The 22,379-nt window shown below is 35.1% G+C and overlaps 1 protein-coding gene and 1 pseudogene across 5 annotated transcripts; both read left to right on the forward strand.

Annotated features, from left to right (window-relative positions):
• The first annotated feature begins 8,639 nt into the window (after nucleotides 1-8,639).
• LOC115967111 lies at nucleotides 8,640-10,098 on the forward strand (annotated as a pseudogene).
• Nucleotides 10,099-10,823: 725 nt separating this feature from the next.
• Nucleotides 10,824-22,001, forward strand: LOC115966655 (F-box/kelch-repeat protein At3g23880-like). Of its 5 annotated transcripts, none has more exons than XR_004086393.1 (8): nucleotides 10,824-12,072; nucleotides 13,594-14,967; nucleotides 16,630-16,765; nucleotides 16,874-16,956; nucleotides 17,230-17,293; nucleotides 19,807-19,848; nucleotides 20,018-20,096; nucleotides 21,639-22,001. XR_004086393.1 is itself a non-coding variant. In XM_031085844.1 (2 exons), exons 1-2 carry the CDS (start codon nucleotides 10,914-10,916, stop codon nucleotides 13,755-13,757), a joined length of 1,323 nt encoding a protein of 440 aa, XP_030941704.1. In that variant the 5' UTR covers nucleotides 10,824-10,913; the 3' UTR covers nucleotides 13,758-15,191. The 5 variants fall into 5 exon arrangements, 1 of the variants encoding a protein (XP_030941704.1); XR_004086396.1 differs by lacking the exon at nucleotides 21,639-22,001 and adding an exon at nucleotides 20,313-20,515; XR_004086395.1 differs by lacking the exon at nucleotides 19,807-19,848 and having other exon boundaries at nucleotides 17,230-17,298.
• The last annotated feature ends 378 nt before the right edge of the window (nucleotides 22,002-22,379 follow it).

The following is a 22,379-nucleotide window of genomic DNA, read 5'->3' on the forward strand; positions in this document are numbered from 1 at the left end:
GTAAAATAAGTTGGCAAAATTTTTTTTTGCTAAACACACACTTTATATGTGTCGTAAAACTCACATGAAGGAGAATAGTGAAGGAAAAAAAAAAAAAAAAGACGAAAATGTACTTTTGGTCCCTACATTTTGGGTCAATTTTTATTTTGGTCCCAAAATTGATTTCGTTGCAAATTTCATCCCTAAAAAAAGAAAATCATTTTTAAAATCATCCTTGACGTCAACCAACCAACGGAAATATCCTACGTGTCTGACGAAATACCTTGCTTACTGACATGGCGCTGACGTGACCATTAAAATATTATTAAAAAAGATTATTTGGCATTTTTTAAATACCATGTCAGCATTTTAATTTTTTTTAAAAAGCCTTAAATCTAATTTTATTAATTTTATTTTTTTTACTTTTCATTATTTTTTCGTAAGAACATAACAATTTGTTCTTCATGTTCTTCCCAAATCCAAGAAACAAACCCAACAACCAAATCCAATCTCCATCAATGCCAAGAAAACAAGAAATAAATCCAACAAACCAACCAATCTCCAGCAAACCCATAAACTCATAAATTTCACATTCAAATTATAAAATTCCTATTCCAAATTCATATTGATCATTATTAACAATATAAAGTGAGAGAAAAACTGAATAGTCTGTATATTGATGTGTGTATAATAATGTACAATAGAGAGTCTTATATAAGCTAAGTATGTGTGCAGTACAAGTAATAGGAGTAAACTACAAGTACAGTATACTGGACCAAGCCCAATAGGCAAAACTAGTCTAAGCCATACACTAACATCCCCCCTCAAACTCGGGGTGGCAAGGAGGAAGCCAACTGAAGTTTGGATATAAGATCTCGAAGACGACCAAGCAAGTGAGTCTTGGTGAAGATATCAGCAAGTTGGTCAGCAGAGGAGATGGAGAACAACTTGAGATTTCCTTTCTTGAGATGCTGGTGAGTGATGTGGCAGTCAATCTCAATGTGCTTGGTGCGTTCATGGAAGACATCATTATGAGCAATGTAGATAGCACTATGATTATCACAATAAAGAGGAGTGGCAGTGGGCTGTGGAGCATCCATGTCAACCAAAAGCCAGCGAAGCCAGACAAGCTCACAAGTGGTGTCGGCAAGGGCATGATACTCAGCCTCAATATTGGAACGGGAAACCACATCCTGCTTCTTGCTACGCCATGAGACAAGAGAAGTACTTAACAGGAAACAGAAACCTGTGATAGAGCAGCGATCAGTCGGATCACCTGCCTAGTCCGCATCTGAATAAGCATGAAGCTCGAGAGAAGATCAAGAGGAGTAATGGAAACCATGATAAAGTGTGCCTTTGACATATCAGAGAATCTGAAGAATAGCAGCATAGTGGACAGAATGAGGGGCATCCATAAACTTACTAACCATACCCACGGCATGTGAAATATACGGATGAGTAACAGTGAGATAGATCAGACTACCAACCAACTGACGATAGCGAGTAGCATGGATATAAGTTCACCATCCAAGGGTGTGAGCTTTGCATTGTATTCTAAGGGAGTGGAAACAGTCTTGTTGTTGGTGATACCGGTTTTGGAGAGAAGATCAGAACCATATTTAGCCTGGGAAAGATAGTATCCATCAGAGGATAAGGTAACCTCAAGTCCAAGAAAATAGCTGAGAGTGCCCAGATCTTTCATCTCAAAATGCTGACTAAGGAAGTGCTAAAGAGAGCGGATACGTGCTAAATCATCTCCAGTAATAATCATATCATCAACATAAAGAAGAATAAGAGTGATACCAGCAGAGGATCTTCGGACAAAGAGAGCAGTATCATGAGGACTCGAAGTGAAACCCTGTTGAGCAACAACTGAGCTAAACTTTTCAAACTAAACTCGAGGAGCCTGCTTGAGGCCATAAAGAAGTGCATAAATTTATGGCGATCCAAATATTTGACAAAGAGCTCCTTAGAACACACCAGTGGAGGATCTGCAGTAGAGAGTTGTTCCCACATAGTAGAAGCCTGAGAATAAAAATCAGAAATAAACTAACCTGTCTCTTGGCGCATTTGATAAAGTTTTGATTCAATGTGGAACTCCAAGCTTGAATCATTAGTGTAATTATAGCGATCGGCCAAAAATTTCCAAGCAGCCTTAGCGGTCTCAAAACGAGGAAGAAGATTATGAATGGAGGGAATAGAGGTATTGATAAACCAAGACAAGATCTTACTCTGAATACTCTCCTATTCCTCTAGGCATTCTTCATAATCATCCACTGTAACAGCAATCTTGGATGCATCTTCAACAGTTGTGGCTTTGGACTTAGGGTTTGGTACTGGCTTAGGAAATGAACCAGTCACATATCTCCACAGTTTACGACCCTTGAGAAAGACAGTCATATTTTGAGACCACGCATGATAGCTAGTAGGACCATCCAACATAATAGTGATAGGACGAATGATATCTCGTTCGTTTTGTTGAGCCATAATGAAGAAAATGACCAAAAAGTGGGATTTAGAGACCTCAAATGAAGAAACAGAGCCCAAAATCAAAATCTACACGAAAAGTTGAGCAAGACAGGCCCTGTTGAAAACTTTTGACTTTGGTCAAAGTCAACGGTCAATGATTGGAATGCTGACATCACTCTAGGGTTGACATGGCAGGACGTGATACAGGTTAGGCACGTGTGGCACGTGGGAGTGCGTGAGGCGCGTGTAAGCGCATGGTGGCGCGTGACAGAGCGTGGTGGCACTTGGAGTGAGTGCTCATGAGGCTGAAACTTCAACCGGCGCGTGGTGGCGCGTGTGAAGTGGTTTCTAGCCGTTCTTGGTTGGGTTTTACTCGAGATTGGCTGTTCTGTCACTCTATGCCTTTGCTTTGGTAGTTGGATGAGCAGAACGACGAGATCCGAGAGTTACAGGGACTATAAGTGTGACGGCAGTGACTCACTTCTGACAGTGACTACTGGATGAAGGCGAGGGCAGCAGAAGAACATCGAAGATATCCACAGGAACCAGAAAGTCAAAGGAATGGCTCTGATACCATGTTAACAATATAAAGTGAGAGAAAGACTGAATAGTTTGTATATTGATGTGTGTATAATAATGTACAATAAAGAGTCTTATATAGGCTAGGTATGTGTACAGTACAAATAATAGGAGTAAACTACAAGTACAGTATACTGGGCCAAGCCCAATGGGCTAAACTAGTCTAAGCTATACACTAACAATCATGAACACACAAGAACAACAAACCCAGAATATTCAGTCCCAAGAACAAAAGAATAGAAACCCAAAATATTCCAAATTTTGTACAAATTCTTCCACAAAAATCAATTATACATTTAACCAAAAATTATTATCCTAATACAATATTTCTCATGGTGGTAGTGTTGTAGTGGAGCCGATAGCATCATCGTCCAAGATCCTAGATCCACCATCTCCCTCATCAACCCAATCACGTGGGTTTAAGAGCCACTGCCTAGGGTGGCGGCATTAGAGAACGGCAAGGGTGGAGGTAAGGGTTTTGGTTATGGCTGGGATCGGGCCTGAGAGAGGAAAAGAAAAGGGTGAGGTAGAGAGAGGTTTCGCCATTCATGGTGGCTTACCTAGCACATAGAGAAGTAGAGAAGCCGAAGTCGAAGAGGGGTTCAGAGGTTCCTTCCCCCTTGATCTGCTCCATACCACTGCCGACCTCATCTCTCTCTCTCTCTAAACCCAGATCACGAGTTCTCTCTCTCTAAACCCAAATCATGGGTTCAAAATGGGCTAATGAAAAAAAATAGTCTAATGAAAAGAAATCTTTTAAATTAAAGAGAAATTAAAAAGAAATCGTGAGAGGCCGAGCTTAGGGTCTTTGGCCTTGGGTTCTTGGGGTCTTTAGCCATGGGTTTCTGGGTTTGGAGCTTGGGGTCTTTGGCCATGGATGTCTGGGTATGGAGCATATCAAAGAGAAATCAAAGAGACAGAGAGTGAGAAAATTTGATGTTGGGTTGGGTAACTTAGGTTCATGGGGTTGGGATTGGGGTTTGGTGCAGAGGATTGTGACAAAAAATTTTAAAACTGAGAATTGAGAAATTAAAAATTCAGTTTAAATCAAATTTGTATCTTCAGTTTAAATTAAAATTAAGAAATTAAAGGTTTGTTTTTTAATTAGATTTAGGTTTGTTTTTTAATTTAGTTTAAATACTCTGATGTGGCTTTTTTTTATTAATTAAAATGCTGGCGTGGTATTTAAAAAATGTCAAATAATCTTTTTTAACAATATTTTAATGGCCACATCAACGCCATGTCAGCAAGCAAGGCATTTCGTCAGACATGTAGGATATTTTCGTTGGTTGGTTGATGGCAAGGACAATTTTAAAAACGATTTTCTTTTTTTAGGGATGAAATTTGCAACGAAATCAATTTTGGGACCAAAATAGAAATTGACCTAAAATATAGGGACTAAAAGTGCATTTTCACCAATAATAAATTGAGAACGTATACCCTAGTGGTTTTAGTAGCTGTATACGTCTTCTTCTCTCTTTTTTATTATTTTTTACCCAAATAAAGCATATATACAAAGAAGTTGAAAATGCAGGTATTTTCCACCTAAGTCCTTAATAGTCCATGATGATGCGTTGAGAGAAATAATAAATTGAGGATGTATACCCTAGTGGCTTTAGCAGCTGTATTTTTCCTTTCAGGGGAAACACTCTCCTATCCGCAGTTTTGTTTTATGGTATGAAGAGACTAAAAACAGTATATTTTCATCTTTCAAGACTCTCCTCTTTGTATTTTTCGAGATTGGTGCATATCGGATTCTATCCTATACCAATCGCTGGTACCAAACAGTAAAACTCAACAATGACCAATCAATTTATCGAGTCGATGGGTATGCTCTCCATGTGACAACTGACAACTGCTTTTTCATGAAAAAGAGTAATAATTTATGTATTTTTTTAAATTTCCTTTTTCATGTAATGAGAAAAAATTGGATTGGAGATCCACTGTCAAAAAGTTTCATTTTGGGTGTAAGTTCAATTATTTCAAATTCCTTTAGTTATAAAGTAGAACAAGAATCCACTTTTGCATAAATAGTTGTTTTTAACTTATATTTGTTGGTAGTTTTCCAAATATTAGTGCACTCTGGGAAATAGTTTTATTTTGTTTTATATAAACATTGTAGCCTGATATTTTAATTGATGAGTTGGTTTCACTGCTGATACAAAGATTGTAGATCCATTTATATCTAATGTTAGCATGTGTATCAAGTTGCTAAAATGAGCATTCTCCAAAAAAAAAAAAAAAGTTACTATAATGAGAGAAATATAAGTTCCTTATTACCTATTATATAAGCATATAATTCCAATGCTAACATTTGGTGAATGCATTTCAAAACTCGGAATTCATGATTATTTTAAGCCACGTGTATATATATTTATATTTTGTCAATATATTTTTTTTGGTGATTGTGTTACTTTATATACCCACCAAAAGTTTAATGTTCACAAATAAGAACTTAAACTTTAACATAAATATGATGCTAAATAAATACGTTTATTTCTTTTCACATTTAAGCTCCTTAAAACATGACAAGCATAATTTGACATTATACAATAAATTAATAGGGTAAACATAAGAGGACACTCCTTTCTTCTCTTATTATGGATTGCAAAGTAAAACACTTGTTAAATAGAATGTAATATGATTGATGGTAGATGACAACATTAAATACTAAGGTGATTAGGGATGATTTTGGTACGAAAGTCTCCACTAGCAATTTGATTCAAAAGAGAAGATTCATGGCTTGTACGTTGCCCTAATATTTGGTAAGTGAAACAATTGGGCCTAAGCCTCAGCCTAACCAGAAAGCCCAATAAGGCTTTATTTACCCACTACTGTTAATACTTGGAAAAGCAGGTGCAGGCCCAAGACAACCGAACCAGAAAAATGAAGAAAACCAGAACATGTCCTTGGTGGCGTAGATTTTGTATACGCAAGAAAGGGTAAAGCAGCCATGTCCCTGGTGGTTTCCAACAATTTCTCAGAGTCATTTTTGGGTTATTGTGCTTTTTTAGTATACAAGATCTGAAAGGTTCTACAAGAAAGTATCTTTTGCATCAAATTTACGAGACCTTGTGGAGACACTAATGGTTAAACTTACAACCATGAAATTTGATGATAGGTGTGGGATGCAAGAGCATGTCATTGAAATGATAAATTTGGCTACTTTAGTTTGTAATTGTTTTATTTGGATTTAAGATTAAGAAACTAGAGGCATATAGCCCAATGTGGTGGGTTTAATTTGACACTAGGGTTGTTAGGAATGACTCTATTGATGTGAGATTTTGCAAGCCACACTAATCGAAATAATGTAGGTGGGCTATTAAAGAGGGGTTTATTTTAAGTCCATAATAATATAATATCGATAATTTTTCAGTATAATTGATTGTGATTTTTTTTTGGGAAGAAATTGGTTGTGATATTTTATAATAAATAATATTTTTGTCCCTATGTGGGCTGAGACTTTGGTGGCTTTATTTCCATCATTCATCAGCCCAACCCAAATTTAATATCCAACCGAAGAAAAATGGGGAAATAAAAATCACTGAGTCTACTTCCCTAACAAATAGCAATATTGGATAGTTATATTGAAATGGATGAAAAACAATGCTATCTTTGGGGACAAGTGATGTTATACATGGGAGTGTTGTTCTAACTAAACTTGGGTTGCTATTAATAATATAATTGTTCCCTATTAAAAAATTTCAATTCTCTTTAAGAATTATAACATCACCTCTTTTTTTTAAAAATGAGATGTAAATTAGAAAGTCTAGAGACTGAGTTCAAATTTAGGACTATTTACTTTGATATCATGATAAAACATTACTTAAAACCTCATATCCAGTTCATCTTGAATTTTTTTTTAAACTCAGTTTTTGTTCTTAAAACTTCAGGATGATTCTTATATTTCTCCTTAAAAATCTGGAGATAATAGGCAAGATATATGCACAATATACTGAATGGGAACTTTTTGAGAACAAATTTTTACCTTTAGCTCTTCTTCCCTTGTCTATGCATGCAAATATGGTGTGGCAGTCTCTCTCATGCTTGTATTGTTGCCCCTGTAGATAATCAATGAAGAAGTCATGCATCACTAGAAGAAACTAATGGCTATAGTTGGGTATTGGTATAACTTAAAAGAAACCTACCAAACAGTTAGGCTGCACAATCTCAGAAGTTTGCTTAGCACAATAATCTTCCTATTGCCATGTCTCACCCGATAGTTCCTGCCAAATACTTCTCCACTAGCCTGTTTGGAAAGAAAAAAAGCAGGGTCAACCAACTCATGCACATTATAAGAGTCCAGAATAATATTTGGAAACTCAGCTGTCCCTAAACTTACTCTGGGAACTTGATTCTTCAATTTGTCAGCAGACTCTAAACCATCAACAGGTACTATTTGTAGGTTTGACTGTCACTCTAGCTGCATTCTATTCTTACAACTAGTACACATACATATAACTGAATCATCTTATAGTATATCACCAGGAAAGGTTTGCACACCCACATCAACTTTGTCAACTGATAAAACTGGCTTGGAATTTTTCAGGTTTGGATGGAAATCTGAAGTGCTGACTTTATCGACAACTATCAGTAATTTCAAGGTCCTGGCGGATGCCTGTTGCCAAATGTTCAGGCGGTGTAAGAAAGTTCTTACTTTTTTTTTAGTAAACAGAGCTCTAGATCTTTTTGGGAAACAGTCAGCATTGATGAAGTACTCAACCTTTTCTGTTGCTGATTCTGGGTGAAACACTTGGAGTTGGACTTAAGTGCGGGAGAGACTTTCAGATCAAACTACACTGAGGCTAGGAGGAGACACACAATTCAATGATCCATTTGAGAAATCATTAGGCGCATCTGCACTGGACATGACAGCAGAACAGAAACCCCATTAAGAGGTTTAGAGACTGCACACAAAATTATCCCTCACATTTATGCTTCGTGATTATTCAGAAGAATGTGAGGTAATTTTAACTAGTTCCGCACAATCAATAATCACGGTGTCATCCTGTTCCTGTTCAAATGCTCCTTCCATATTAACATCTGTCTAGTGATCCTCAGAAATTTGGTCCTTCATACATCCACTTCCAGATGTGTGGTGCGGAGACTCGTGAAAACTTATATCTTCAAACTCCGTCAGTTGTGAATCTGAATTTACTGTTTCTACTTTGCTCACATCAATTATATTGTTAGCTTCACTGCTGGCTATTTGCTTATCCACTTGCTCAAAGAGCCCCTCAATATTTTCCTGTCTATTTCCATCTCCTTGTCACCATCATCATCGAAACAATAATGTCATTGGACAATGGAAGCTAGACTTTAGGAGATTCAAACTTCTACGACTCCATGCCACTGTGTGACCTCCATTTGAGTCATGGGTGTTGTGGCCATTTGCTTTAGTTCATCCTATTTATTCATTCACTGAAAGTCATACCCACATGTTTAATTTTGTGCATTGGAAAACACAAAAGAATTATTTACTACAAGCCACTCAAAGGCTCTTTTGTTTTTCTTGGTCCATATCTCCGAGATATATGGTGGCTTGGAATGCAATGATTGGTGGTTTCGCTCTAAGTTCTCGTTTTCTTGAGTCATTGGCTTTCTTGTGAAAGATGCAAGATGGTGATAAATTGAACCCAGATATAATCACAATGATAAACATGCTTCCCTCGTGTGCACAATTACAAGCTCTTTTGGAGGGTGAATCTGCCCATGGTTATGCCATTAGAAAATGTTTTCTCCCTCATCCAGTCTTGGAAACTGCTTTAGTTGACATGTATGGAGAATGTGGGAAGTTGAATATGGCAGAACATGTATATGGTCAGATGACCGGAAAAAAACCTGATTCCATGGAATGCCATGCTTGCTGCTTATGTAGAGAATGGGTGGAACAATAAAGCCTTGGTTTTGTTTCAGGATATTTGGCACCAACCTTTTAAACCAGATGAATATACATTTGCAAGCATTCTACCTGCCTATTCCGAATTAGCCTGAATGTGAGAGGGGAAGCAAATCCATGGTTTTATTATGAAGTCGGAGCTTGATACAAATACTTTCATCTTGAATTCAATTGTTTACATGTATGCAAAATGTGGGGATAGAGGGGCTGCACGAGAAGCTTTTGATCGCATGCTGCATAGGGATGTAATACCACGGAACACAATCATTATGGCATATGCCGTCCATGGGTTTGGTAGATTTTCTGTTCAATTGGTTTCTGAAATGAAGGAAAAGGGCTTCAAACCTAATGAGAGCACCTTTGTGTCCCTATTATCATCTTGTAGCATTTCTGGCATGGTTGAAGAAGGGTGAGAATACTATAATTCAATGAAGAGGTACTACGGTATAGATCCCAAAATAGAGCACTATGGTTGTATGCTTGACTTATTGGGTGTACCAGCAATCTTGAGCAAGCCAAGATATTCATTGATGAAATTTCATTGTTCCCTACAGCTAGGATATGGGGATCATTACTGACTGCAAGCAGAAACAACCAAAACATAGAATTAGCTGGTCTATTAGCACATTCCTGACTGGTCTATTAGCACCTCCATACATAACATTTGTTGCTTAGCTGCACCTTTTCCTGCTTTTAAGTTTTGTTGGGTTTGGAGAAACTGCAACTCTGCAGCACACACTGTTGCCAGTCTTGCTTTAAGCTCCCACCAGTTTTTCTGTTTCAATAAGAGCAATCTCCCACCATCTATCGAGTCTGTTTGTAGGGTGGATTATCTCGCTTGTAGTTCCGTTTTGAAGCTTAGTCCCAAAAAAAAAAAAAAAAAAAAAAAAAAAACCAATACATAGAATAGAATTAGCTTAACTTTCAGCTAGACGCATCTTATCCTTGGAGCATGATAGTACCGGGTGTTATGTCTTGCTTTCTAATATGTATGCTGAAGCTAGGCGGTGGGAAGATGTGGAGTGGCTTAAATGTATTATGATAAAAGATGGGTTAGAGAAAACGAAGGGGTGTAGTGTGATCAAAATCAATTCTAGAACTTGCAGGTTCGTCAACACACTAGTTACTTGTAAATTAAGTATTATATAAATTGAGTTCTACATAGGTATTGAATTAATGAGTTCCACACTGAGTCAGTTAATCCACCACCAAATTGGGAGATGTTTAAGCAATAGAGTGGTGATTTTCAGTCCCAAAACTCATACAAACCTTCCATGATTAAAGATTTTGCGTCTGACAAAAGTCTAATAAGCATGAAATTTACTTTACCAAAAAGATTATTAATGCACATCCAAACTAATTTTTGTTATTTTGAGTTTAAAAAAATGGGGTTAAAGTAATTCATTCAAGGTTGAAAATGGCAAGTCTACTTTATAATTATTGAGATAAATTGACAAATATAGGTAATGTTTGGATAGAGCGTTGCGTTTGTTGCGTTCCGTTTCTATGCTTTCTCTTTTTTTTTTTTTTTTCCACGCGTTTTCCCCCTTACAAGCGGCTACTGTTTATGTACTGTACATAAACAGTAGCCGCAACATTTAATCAGTTTTATGTGAACAGTGCATCCGTGTACTGTTTATGAACCCACAAATTTTATTTTTTATTAATTTTTTCATTAAAAATAAGTCTCACGGTACTATTTACACATTTAAAAATTATTTTACTACAATATTTTCAGTTTTTAATTTTTAATTTTAACAAAATAAATTCTATCCAAACAGACCCATGGTATAGCCAATTAGCCATTCACGGCTTCAAGCCTGTTCTAGCTTGAATGAAGCCTTGTAGGGCTTTCTGGTTAGGCCGAGGCTTGGGCCCAATAGATTTACTTGCCAAACCTCCATCTCTCTTTTGATATTCCTCCTTGTCCTTCCTGCATTTCACCTTTTCACACTCAAAAGAGTCAAAACCTCAAACTACAACAACAATGCGTGAGCCTGTACCAGACGACGTCGTGGAAGACATCCTGGCTCGGCTACCTGTAAAATCCTTAACCAGATTTAGGTACGTTTCGAAATCTTGTAACTCCATCGTCACTGACACAACTTTCATCAAAAAACACTTGAAGCTCAACCTCAACCAATCCGAATCATCAATATCCGCAAACACTCACAGTGGGTATTTGCTATATACTACAGAGGATAAGGATGGTTCATCATCTTCCAAAGAATTGTGTACGGTTGTTCGCAACAAGGACCGCACATGGACCCAGTTTTCTAGGTTTGAAATCCCGTCTTTTTTTGACAAGTACATGATTTTTGCTTTCTGTAATGGCTTGTTCTGCCTAGCTAGTTGTGAGAAAGAACTTTGTCACATTATTTATTTGTGGAACCCAAGTATTAGAATGTGTAAGAAACTTGGAGCTACTCGCTTTAATCGCAAGTATAATGAAAGAGCCGCTTTTGGGTTTGCTTATGATTCTCTGAACAACGACTTCAAGATTCTGAGAGTTGTGTGTCATGCGATGTTCAATGAATCAGAAGCTGAAGCAGAGATTTACACGTTAAGTTCAGATTCGTGGAGGAAGGTTGTAATATCAATGCAGTCCTTAAGAGGGTGTGAAGTGACTGAACCCAAACTTGGGACTATTTTTGGTGTTTGGGGTCCCTTTACATTTTATAATGGGGCTCTGCACGCTTTTGCTCATACTATTGGCTATTCTTTCATTTTGTCCTTTGACATTAGTGATGAGAGCTTCCATGAGATAATGATGCCTCGTAATCACTATGATTCAGACGCTACAAATTTCACTAAACTTGCAGAGTACAAGGGATTGCCAGCTGATTTTGTTTTCGCTCTTGATGATGGCAATAAGCCTTTTGGGAGAAACTTATGCAACATATGGGTTATGGAGAAGTACGGTGTGGCCAAGTCTTGGACTAGAAAATTTGTGATACCAATGGAATGGGTTTGGGCAGGTAATTTCTTTGGCTGCACTAACAATGGTGAACTTCTCATTAAGAATGCCACTGGGCTGGTTTCAATTGACCCTGAGAGTCAAAATCAGAACATTCTCGACATTGAAGATGCTAATTGGGTGGCTTTCTCAACTAATTCAATGGAGAGCTTGGTTTTACTTGATGGGGGTAAGTAACTGTGAAAATTAACTTTAGCTGTAATATCACTTTCAGTTTTGCCACCATTGTGAAAATTAACTTTAGCTAGCATAGCGTAATTTGTATATAACTTTAGCTTGTACTTTTGATGCTGAAACTAAGGTTGCAATTGTTTCCATCCTTGAGTGTAAGAAATATCTCAATATGAATGGGTGAAGTTAGCTAAATTGCATTTGAGGAATGATAGTTTGAAGTGTTGAATTGAGGTCAATCTTATTGCTTTTTGTTTTTCTCTCTTCAGTGTGCATTTCTTATAAGCAAATTTACAGCTTGAGCAGAGAATGCTAGACATAGGTTTGCCTTTTGCTAATCCTTGGCCCTGTTCTAATAATTCTAACTTAAGTCAATTTTGGAGTTTAAATTATCACCTTTGCTTTTTTTTTTTCTATGTTTCTTTCTTTTCCTAGGCTTTCTCAGCAGCCAAATAGTGACTGTCATTAATTAGGATTTTGGACACAAAGTTTAATAATGATTAAGTTTTTTGTTTGCTTGATTTTGTTCAATATTGGCTTTGTTTTGAGTCTCATTTTGTTTAGTTCTTTTTTTTTTTTGAGTCAGTGTTTATATTTATTTCTGCACTACCAGTTAATTGAATTAACATCAATAGGGACTAGAGAGAATGTGGAGGTTGCAAATATTAATAGTTTTAGCTGTTTGTGCCTGTGTTTGGTGAAAGTAATTGTGGGTAACAATGCGGATTGAGGTTTGGGAAAATTTTCATTGAGTACTGTATACTTTATTTTGTATAGATTTTGTTATTATTGCTGAGAATATCCAGCAATTCTGTGCACATTGTAGGTGCTATCGATGTTACAAGTAGCAACGAGACGTATTTAAGAGTATACCATTGTAGTTAGCAACTTCGAAATGTGCTCAAATGGGGATTCAGATAGCTAAGCAATTTTGTTCTTTAGTACTTTCGCCATTGACCATTCAAAAACCCATTAGCCTAATTGGTCTGCATAGTAATGCTTAGTTCCATAGCTATTTCTGATAGAATATTGTTGTCAAATGTTCTCAAGTCCAACAACTAGCAGTAGCTTAAATTATGCTTTCTTTTAGATCCTGATTGATTGTAATTAACAGTGTAAGAAACAAAAAATTGCGTTAATATCATTAGTAGGTGTTAATGTTGCAATGAAGTGGGACCTTTTAAAGTATTTGTCATAGGCTTGTGTGATTTTAGGATAGGAAAAGTTTCTGTATTATTATTGTTTTTGATAAATAGTAAAACTTCATTGAAAGGATATATCAAACACAAAGAAATGTCTCATGTGCTGAGGAAACCATGAAAACCACAAAACTAAGATGCACTTATATTCTTAACAGGTATAGCTTCTTTTTTTTTCTTTTCTTTTTTTTTTTCTTTTTTTAATAATTGATTTATAAGAGATCTAATGGTTGAAAAATACACCACTGGCCATGTCATTACTAAAAATTTGTTAATGGCCACGTCAACTGACCTATTTAATGGCACCTTATTTTTCTCAGGCTCATTCATCACTCAGAATGTTTACACAGAGAGAGAGAGAGAGGAGGAGGAGGAGAAAAAGAACTCCAATGTTTGCTCCATGGATGACCTAGGCGGTGCTTCGGGCAGCGGTGGTGGCCTAGACAGTGGCAGCAGTGGCGATTGCCACAGCAGGGCGACTTAATAAAAATTAATTGGAAAAATCCTTGGTCTCATTAGGTTCCTTTACACTGGTGGTTAGTGATTATATTTCTGCTAGCAAGAGCAGTTTTGAGTGGCAAAGCTTTATAAAGAAGCTGCCACTAAAGAGATCAAGGATTATCTTAATCCTTGAATTTTCTTATATAGTTATATAGTTATCTATGTGTTTGGAGAACACTCAATTTAGGGATGAACACAATTTACTTTCGTAAAATTAAGACATAAATTGTTGCTCTGTTTTTCATACATAATAGATGTAAAAATAGTATTTCTATCTAAATTATGGGCATAAGTTTTTTTGCATTGGAATTAGATGTTACTGTTACAAAGTTCATAAACCTAAACCAACATTTTGTTCTTGGAACTTGATGTGCTCTAGGTAAAATAATTCTTTTAAGAATATGTTAAGAAATAGAGCTGAGCTAATGATTCTTTGTACAGAACGTAGTAATGGTAAGCATCTAAAAGGATGCTTAGTTTTGCTGTGATTTTCTTTTGTTCATTCACAAAATGCTTTTTGGACTCTCCTCTAATAGCAAACAAAACTGAGTCTAGGAAAGATTTGAAAACTAGAAACATACTTGGTCTATGGTAGTACACCCTAGAACACATCAAACTTGGGTCTATAGTGATACTTCTGCCGAGCAATAGCCAATGCATGCTTTACACGCTAAATATCTTAAAACCTTAGTTCCTTTTAGAAAGCAGTTTCTCCTTGATGTTAGTAAGAGAAATACAACAATGTAGGGCAAGAACAAAAATTTTGGTATGACAAAACTCAACTTATAGATTTCTGTAGTTTGTATTGGTATCCTGGACAGGCAATGTTGACACCAACCTATTCCACTTCTAAGCTAAAAGAGAATCTCCCAAATCACATACATGATGCAATTGTTATTTCATAATCTTGGCAATCTTGTGAAATGCATGTGTCAGAAGGAGAAACACTATAAACAGAACAATTTTCACAATATTTCTCACAAAAATTGAGCTGAGAGGTTTTTATTGATTTTTGTTTGGGCTAATCACCAACATCACTTTACTTTTTACCATTAATAACTTGCCACTTTAATATTTGTATATATTTTGTGAAAAAAGGTTGTCTCTAGAGCTCTTGAATGGGTAAAGAACCTTTCTGAGCTTAGTGGGAAAAGGCAGTTGGCAACCTCTTGGGAAAGAAGTTGCTTGTACAGGTACAAGGGTTTCCTCAAAGATCTCACATTTATGATTCAACAACTTGTCACAGTAGTTACGAAAATAGTCTGTCACAACATTGTATCTGTAATGGGCCTAAATGTTGTAACATATAATAATTGCGAGATTAGTTATAAGAAATGGCAAGGATGGATAAATCTTAATTTTTCTGAGTTTAGAAGGTGCCCCCAACGTAGCCGATAAGGCAGGTGGCGTACGTGGGACTAGGCCTTTTTTTTAATTAAAAAAAATTATTATAAAGGTTTTTTTTTTTTTTTTTAAGTGATCTATAGAGATTTTTTTTAATTATAAATAATTTGGATAGGAAGTGGACCATTTCTCTATATCTATTAACTATATAAAAAGCACCTATGCCATCTAGTGATTTTGGTTTCGTGAGTCCTCTTTTTTTGTCCGTTTGTGGAGTGCTAAACGGTGTGTTTTGGCTGAATATATAAAACAATAAAAGGGAGTGAGAGACATATAACAGTGAAAGGGAGAGAGGCCAAAGGGTATCTGGAACTAGGGGTGTCCACGGGTCGGGTTTGTGCCTGACCCGGAACCGACCCGAATTTTTCGGGTGGGTAAAAATCGAAACCGAAACCGACCCGTTTTAATGGTCGGCTCATCCGGTTCGGGTCCGTCGGGTTTCGGGTTGGTGTCGGTTCAGTTTCGGGTTTCGCCGCTAGTTCCGATATTTCGCCGCCGGTGCGGATATTTCGCCGGATCGGTCTAGATCTGGCCGATATTTGGCTGGATCTGTTGAGTCTGGAGTAGATCTCACCGGATCTAGTGGATTTCAAGTAGATCTTCGTCGGAAAATAAAAAATATCGCCAGATCTGGTGGATTTCAAGTAGCTCTTTGTCAGAAAACCTTTCAATCTCACCAGATTTTGTTGATTTTATGGTCGGGTTGGGTGGCTCGGGTTTTTGGGGAGGAAACCCGCTGGCTGACCCGAAGGGATCGGGTTCTGTGGGTGGCGACCCGCCGCCGACCGTCGGATTGGTCGGTTCGGGTGGTGGCGGTTCGGGTTCGGGCGGGTGGACGGGTTCTGTGGACACCCCTATCTGGAACTCTCTTTTCTCTTTGGAACTTTCCGGATATTTTCTCTCTCTTTTCTCTCCGGAAGAACTCTCTATATTTCTTCTCTCTCTCTTTTCTCTCTATCATTTTAGGCTAACAGGACTAGATCGGCTTAGGAAGAAAGAAGATTAAAAAAAAAAAAAAAACATGGGAAGAAAGACCGACTAATTTTTACAATATCTTTTTTTTTTTTTTCCTCTGTTTCTTCAAAATTTCCTTCTTTTTTTTTTTTTTTTGGTTCTTAAGATCTATGTTTGTATTTATTTCCTTGTGGGTTTCAATATTTGATTGTTTGCTAATACGGGTCTTTTAGGTTTTGATAAAGAAAGGAGATTTGGTTCCATTTTGGGTATTTTCGGCTTACACAAGAAACAGAGATGGAAGTGGGTGAAAGACGAGAGACCTCATTTTGGCACTAAAGAACTCTGAGATTCTTCTTTTCAATGGAACCAAATCTCATTTCTTTATCGAAACCTAAAAGACCCATATTAGCTAATATGGGTATTAACCATTCTTGATTTCTTCTTTCTATTTGCTAATATGGGTATTTTGGGTTTCTTTTCTTCTAAACTTTTAGTTGCTGGGTTTGGAGTTGTGTGTGCGTGGGTTTTTCCTTTCTAAGGTGAGAAGATATTGAAAGAGGGAGAGATAAACAGATCATAAAGAAAGGGGATTTGGTTCCATTTTTGGTATTTTTAGCTAACACACTATAGGTAAGCGCTCTCTCTCTCTCCAATATTTCCACTTTGAAGTTTCACTGATCATAATTTGGTTCCATTTTTGCCTAATCCCATGTTATTCTCTCTATTTTTTAACAACAGGAAAATAGACTAATGATGCAGACCTATACACCATAGACAAAACCAATTTTGCCAAAAAGAAAAGCTGCCTCCTCCATTCAATTGTAAAGTTGCTGTTTTTCCATCAATTTCATAGCAAAATTTGTGCTTTATGTTTCTCTCTATACACATAAATGAATGATCCTACCTGTAGAAAGGATTAAAAGAACCGTACAAATTATAATGTTCTAGAAGAATATATCAATTGTTGTTGTTTTTGTTTCCGGTAATGGTGGTGGTGATGTGATTGGTCATGGGGTTTGTAATCTTCCTCTTTTTTATTTTGTTGGTTTAAACAAATTTTTTAGAAGTGCTAATTTGTTATATTTGATTTGCAGCCACCAAGCTGAGCTATTTGATTCAAAAGTAGTGACTAATCTTTTGGACATCATTCTCACAAAGGTAAGGTATGCTTTGTGTTTTTGGTAAAAATGTTAGGTCTTTGAATATATATAAATATATATATATATATATTTGTAAATATTTGATATATTGATTCTAGGCATAACTTTTTGTTTCTTTTAATTTAAAATTGATAACTATTAAAAATTTGGTTGCTTTTGTTTTAAAGGTGTTAAAATTTGTTGAAGAAGTTAATGATGTTCATTGTAGTGGAATACTTTATTTATGTTCATTTCGGATTTTCATTTGTATAAAGCAAATTATTTAGGTTATGGTTTTGTCTTTGTTGGAGGATTTGTTTCAGTTTCTTTATGCCATCTTTTTCATTCAATTCTATTTTTTGTCATAAGATAGTCCGAGCATCCTAAGACTCTTATATCAACATGAATTGCAAGTGCTATAATATATGTGATTCCAATTTTGAATCCAGCTATAATTCTTTCCTAATGTTGGTTGCTAAATTTCAGTTATAGAGATAGGGTTTTTTAGGTAGATTCTTGTTTACATCTCTCTTTGTTGATGTCTTTTTTTTTTTTTTTTTTTTTTTTTTTTTCCATCTTTTCATCTGCCTCTTTGTTAGATTGTCACTATGTTCAATGTAGCCTTATTTTGGGAATACAAGATTGATTGAAAATTGAGACTGCCATGAGTATTCATTTTGGTAGGTGCTGCATTAAAAAGCTTCTAATTTTAAGTTAATGAATGAGTCCTTTTTGGAAAACTAAATATTAGAAAAGCTATTAATCTGTTGTGGTTGGTCTCCCACTTTTTTCCTTTTTAAAGTCCAGGTTGTTGTTCTCCCCCCCCCCCCCCCACAAAAAAAAAAAGTCCAAGTTGTTCAATTCCCTCTCGGTCCACCAAGTTTCTTTCTTTTTCTTATCTTGTGCTTCTTAATGAAGTTTAGGTGAATACCCAGTTGCTTATTTTGGATTCTGAATTGTTATTCAACTTCCATTGCATTAGAATCAGTAAGTAAAGGTATTTCTTTGGTATATTTGTAAACTTGTAATGTAAGCCTGTTGTGGGAATTTGATTGGGCTACTGATATTGGTGGATATATGCCAATATTTTGCATCATATTTCTGCTTTTTAGAGGGAAAGATACTATCTTCAAGTTCTTTTAAGCTTTATATTATGTTGGTTGCTATATTAAGTTGGTTTGAATTTTGATAATAAACCATATTAACAGTGGTAGTTAAGGTGTTACATGTGTTTTATGCAGTTTAGCATCCTGAAAGTATGTTTTTGGAGTGGCAATGTCATTCATATTTTGCATTTGTTCTGCTTTTAGTGGGAAGATAATATCTTGACATTCTTTGGAGCTTCATATTATATTGGTTGATGTATTTAGTTAGTTTAATTATTATTGGCTTTTTAAGGTCAAACTTTGTTTTCCTTTTAAATATATCAGTGAACATGTTAGGAATGAATTGTGGTTTGGGGGTATATGTGATGAGGACTAAATTAATGACTTTTCCATGTGGATTTGCAATAAATTTAGATTATCGTCACTTCTTTGACATCCTAATCTTTCTAATAATGACAACAATGCTTGCAAGTGGCAATGCAACTATTGCTCAACTCAAAATCCAATGGAATGATAGTTTTTTGCATTGTCAAAGTCTTTTTTGTAGATGGAACGATAGTTTTATTTATACCATTGATAATTATGTTATTTTTACTAAGATGTTTCTATGGTATTCTATTCTATTTTATTTTCATTGGTTATTTCAATCCAACAGATTTGGGAACTCTTTTGACACCATTATTCATATGGGAAGAACACCTTAATAACTTCTTCATTCGTTGCAGGTGCTTGCAATTTTTTTTCCATATTTGTAGTTGAACTTGATTAAGCAGGGGTTACATATGATTCTTTGTTTATTGTTTTTTTTTTCTTTTTTTTGGTTGTAATAAGCTTAATATAATTATTGCATTTAAGTGTTTTTTTTTCTTTTTTGTTCTTTCTTATGTTGTTTTTTAGCTCCAAAAGAATGTACTACTATATTTTTTTGATAATCAATGTACTACATATATGTAGTATGTTAGATGGATAAGGTAAATATTATGTTATGCTTTGTTAAATGAGATTTCTTTTTTGGGGCCTTAATTTTTAGTTGTAACTTCTTGAGGGCATGAGTTTCTTAGGGATTTTGTGCACGATAAATCTCTCTATTTTTCTTAAATTTGCTTATTTTTATAGAGTTTACCCAAAAAGTTTTTTTTAATGTGAATAATTTTGATTTTGTTAATTTAAAATTTTTAAACAAGTTATCGGGGTTTTAGAACATGCATTTTGCAGTTAGATTAGTGTGCCAAATTTGGTGAATTTTGGGGAATCTAATAGTGTGAAAATTTTAGAAACTTTTATTGTCTAAAAAGCCATGAACAACATAAGTCCAACACAAAGGCCATGAACATCTAGGTAGTCTCTTGGCATGTTTTTGTTTCAATTCTTTTTCTTCCCCTGATATAATTTTGCTGTTTGATTTGCTGTTTAATTTTATGTACAGTTTTCAATGCAACTGACATCAATTCAATACACAAACATGAAGGTGAAAATGAGAGTTCTTGATGCTCTTTTTTAAAGTTCTCTCTGATTTATTAATTTGTGTTGCTTAGTGTTTCAATTTTAAGGACTCAGTGACAAACTGATGCTGTAATTGTACTATTGTTTTACTTGTGGGAAAAATTTGATGAGTTTTCTACGTTTCTATTTTGCAGTTCGTATTGTTCTGCTGGATGAGAATGCTGATGTGGAGGACTTAGACAAAGATAATGAGCTACAGTCTTCAATCTCAAGGTTTTTGTTTATCCTTTATATTAAGCTGTAAATGCATAATAGTTTCTTTGAAATCTTATATAGATTCTATTTATAGTCATAGGGTCAACATAATATATTCAAAGAAACTCCTATTAATTTTATTTTCCCTAAGTTGTTGGATCAAACATGCATCCAAATTCTGTTTTAAATGGAAATAATGCAACTGAAGATTATTTACCTCTTTTTTTTTGCTAGACTAGAAATGAAGTTTACATTGAATTCTGCACTTGATGCTGCACTCTCCCACATAGATTGCGTGGAAGAAAACCATAAATTGGAGTTCTATGTTTCTTGAAAACTTGCCTCAATTTATGATTAGGAGTTCTATGATGATTGTATGTAACTCATTATAGAACATGGTGGAAAAATTGGATCTAAAGGAAAGAGGAAACATTTTGGTCAAGATCAAGTGTCACAAATGTTTAAAAGGCTATTATTAGCACATGTTGACAAGTTTGGGGTAAATTTATATTGTAAACACATAAAAATTGGCAAATATTGTACACATTTGCAAAATTTGTACAAATTTTTTTTTTTTGGCAAATGTATATAATATTTGCCACTTTTTGTGTGTATACAATGTAAGCTTACATTACAAGTAAAAAGTAAACATATAAAGATCCTTAAAAAGGAAAAAGGCAACTCACTAAGCCAAATTACTGTTCATGAACCTATTGATTCTTTTTATATATAGACTAGCCATTATGTTATTGTAGAGTAAATGTTTAAGCCATTTTCTCAATTTAGGCTCAACAACATTGAAAACGCTACAGCCTTAAAATTATGCTTTTTTAAAATAGGGAATTATAGGAAATTAGTTTAGACTTCCTTCTGAAGTATTGCAAGTTCTTTAATATAAATTATAGGGAATTGGTTTAGACTTCCTTCTAAAGTATTGCAAGTTCTTTAGAAATATACTTTTACTATCAACAATTTAGTTTCATTGTAATGATTGTCTCTAACGTTACCAAGAGTTCAGTTCACTGTTCAAAAATAAATATTTTGTTCAGATTTTTATTGTTCAATCAAATTCTCTAAAGCCTCATTGTACGTAATGTAAATTGGATAGTGACAGTAAGAATCCTAAAATCATGAAAACGTTGTTGTTTGTTGTAATCACTTTGAATACTTGGGATAGATTCTGATGGGTGCTTACTAATTAGGAACCTCGTGATCTCTTGGTCATTGTTTGCATCTTGGTCCAAGGAATTCTATTTTTCAGTGCTTTATAAAAAGGATTTGGTCCAACTATACATGTTATATTTTCCTCATTTTGATTAATGGTGAGCATCATGTATCTTGAACAAGAGTGTCATATTTTTTCAAACTTTTATTTAAAATTTGCGAATAGATGTTGTTACATTACTTTTCAAAATTTTTGCTATACACTAACATTGATCTAATTCTATTTTAGTAGTTTGTCTTGCTAGATAGTAGATACAGCCAATTACTTGATTTTGTTCATTCCTATGTTACATAAAAGAATTTTGTTTGTTAATTTGTATTGTATGTATGGTGCAGTAAACAACATTCATTCCTAAATAGGTGGTCACCTTGTGTGATATGGCGATGTCAACTTATGAAGGTTTTACGACTTAAGACAATGGATGCTTGAGAACCTAAACCTTTGGTAGAGTAAGAAGTGTGGACCAGAAACAGAATTAGAAGTATAAGGAGTGAAGAGAGAGATCAATTTTTATGACATATAATAATATTTTTTCATTATTTCATGACATATAATATATGTGTTTGCTTCAATTGGAATTTATTGTAGATGTGAGATTTATATTATGGGTGAAAGCTATAGTAGGTTCTATACTTGATCTTATATCACTATTCAACGTACTGGCTAGAACATGCCTTGCACATGCGGCCCAAACTAGTATATATAAAAGCGCGAATGTGCTAAATCACTGTAGCTACAGTGCTTTGGTTTCTTGAGCCACTTTTTTTTTTCCTCATTAATCGGTTTGTGTTATTTTTTTCCCTTTTAAATATTTATGTAAGCTGGTATATATATTGTTATATTGACACAATAAATTTCACAATATTTTTACAATTATTGACGTGTCAATTTCTTACAAGTCGAAATAAAATAATAAAATATGAGATTGTGACCAATCACAACTAAAAATAAATGTTTTGAGAAAATGTTACAACACTTATTGTGCAGTGCTTTTGGTTTATTCAACTGGCACGGTAACTACAGTGCCTAAAGTTTTTTTTTTTTTTTAAATATTTATGTAAGATGGTATATATATT

This window comes from Quercus lobata, chromosome 11 (assembly GCF_001633185.2).
Source record: "Quercus lobata isolate SW786 chromosome 11, ValleyOak3.0 Primary Assembly, whole genome shotgun sequence".
NCBI classification, from domain to species: Eukaryota; Viridiplantae; Streptophyta; class Magnoliopsida; order Fagales; family Fagaceae; genus Quercus; species Quercus lobata.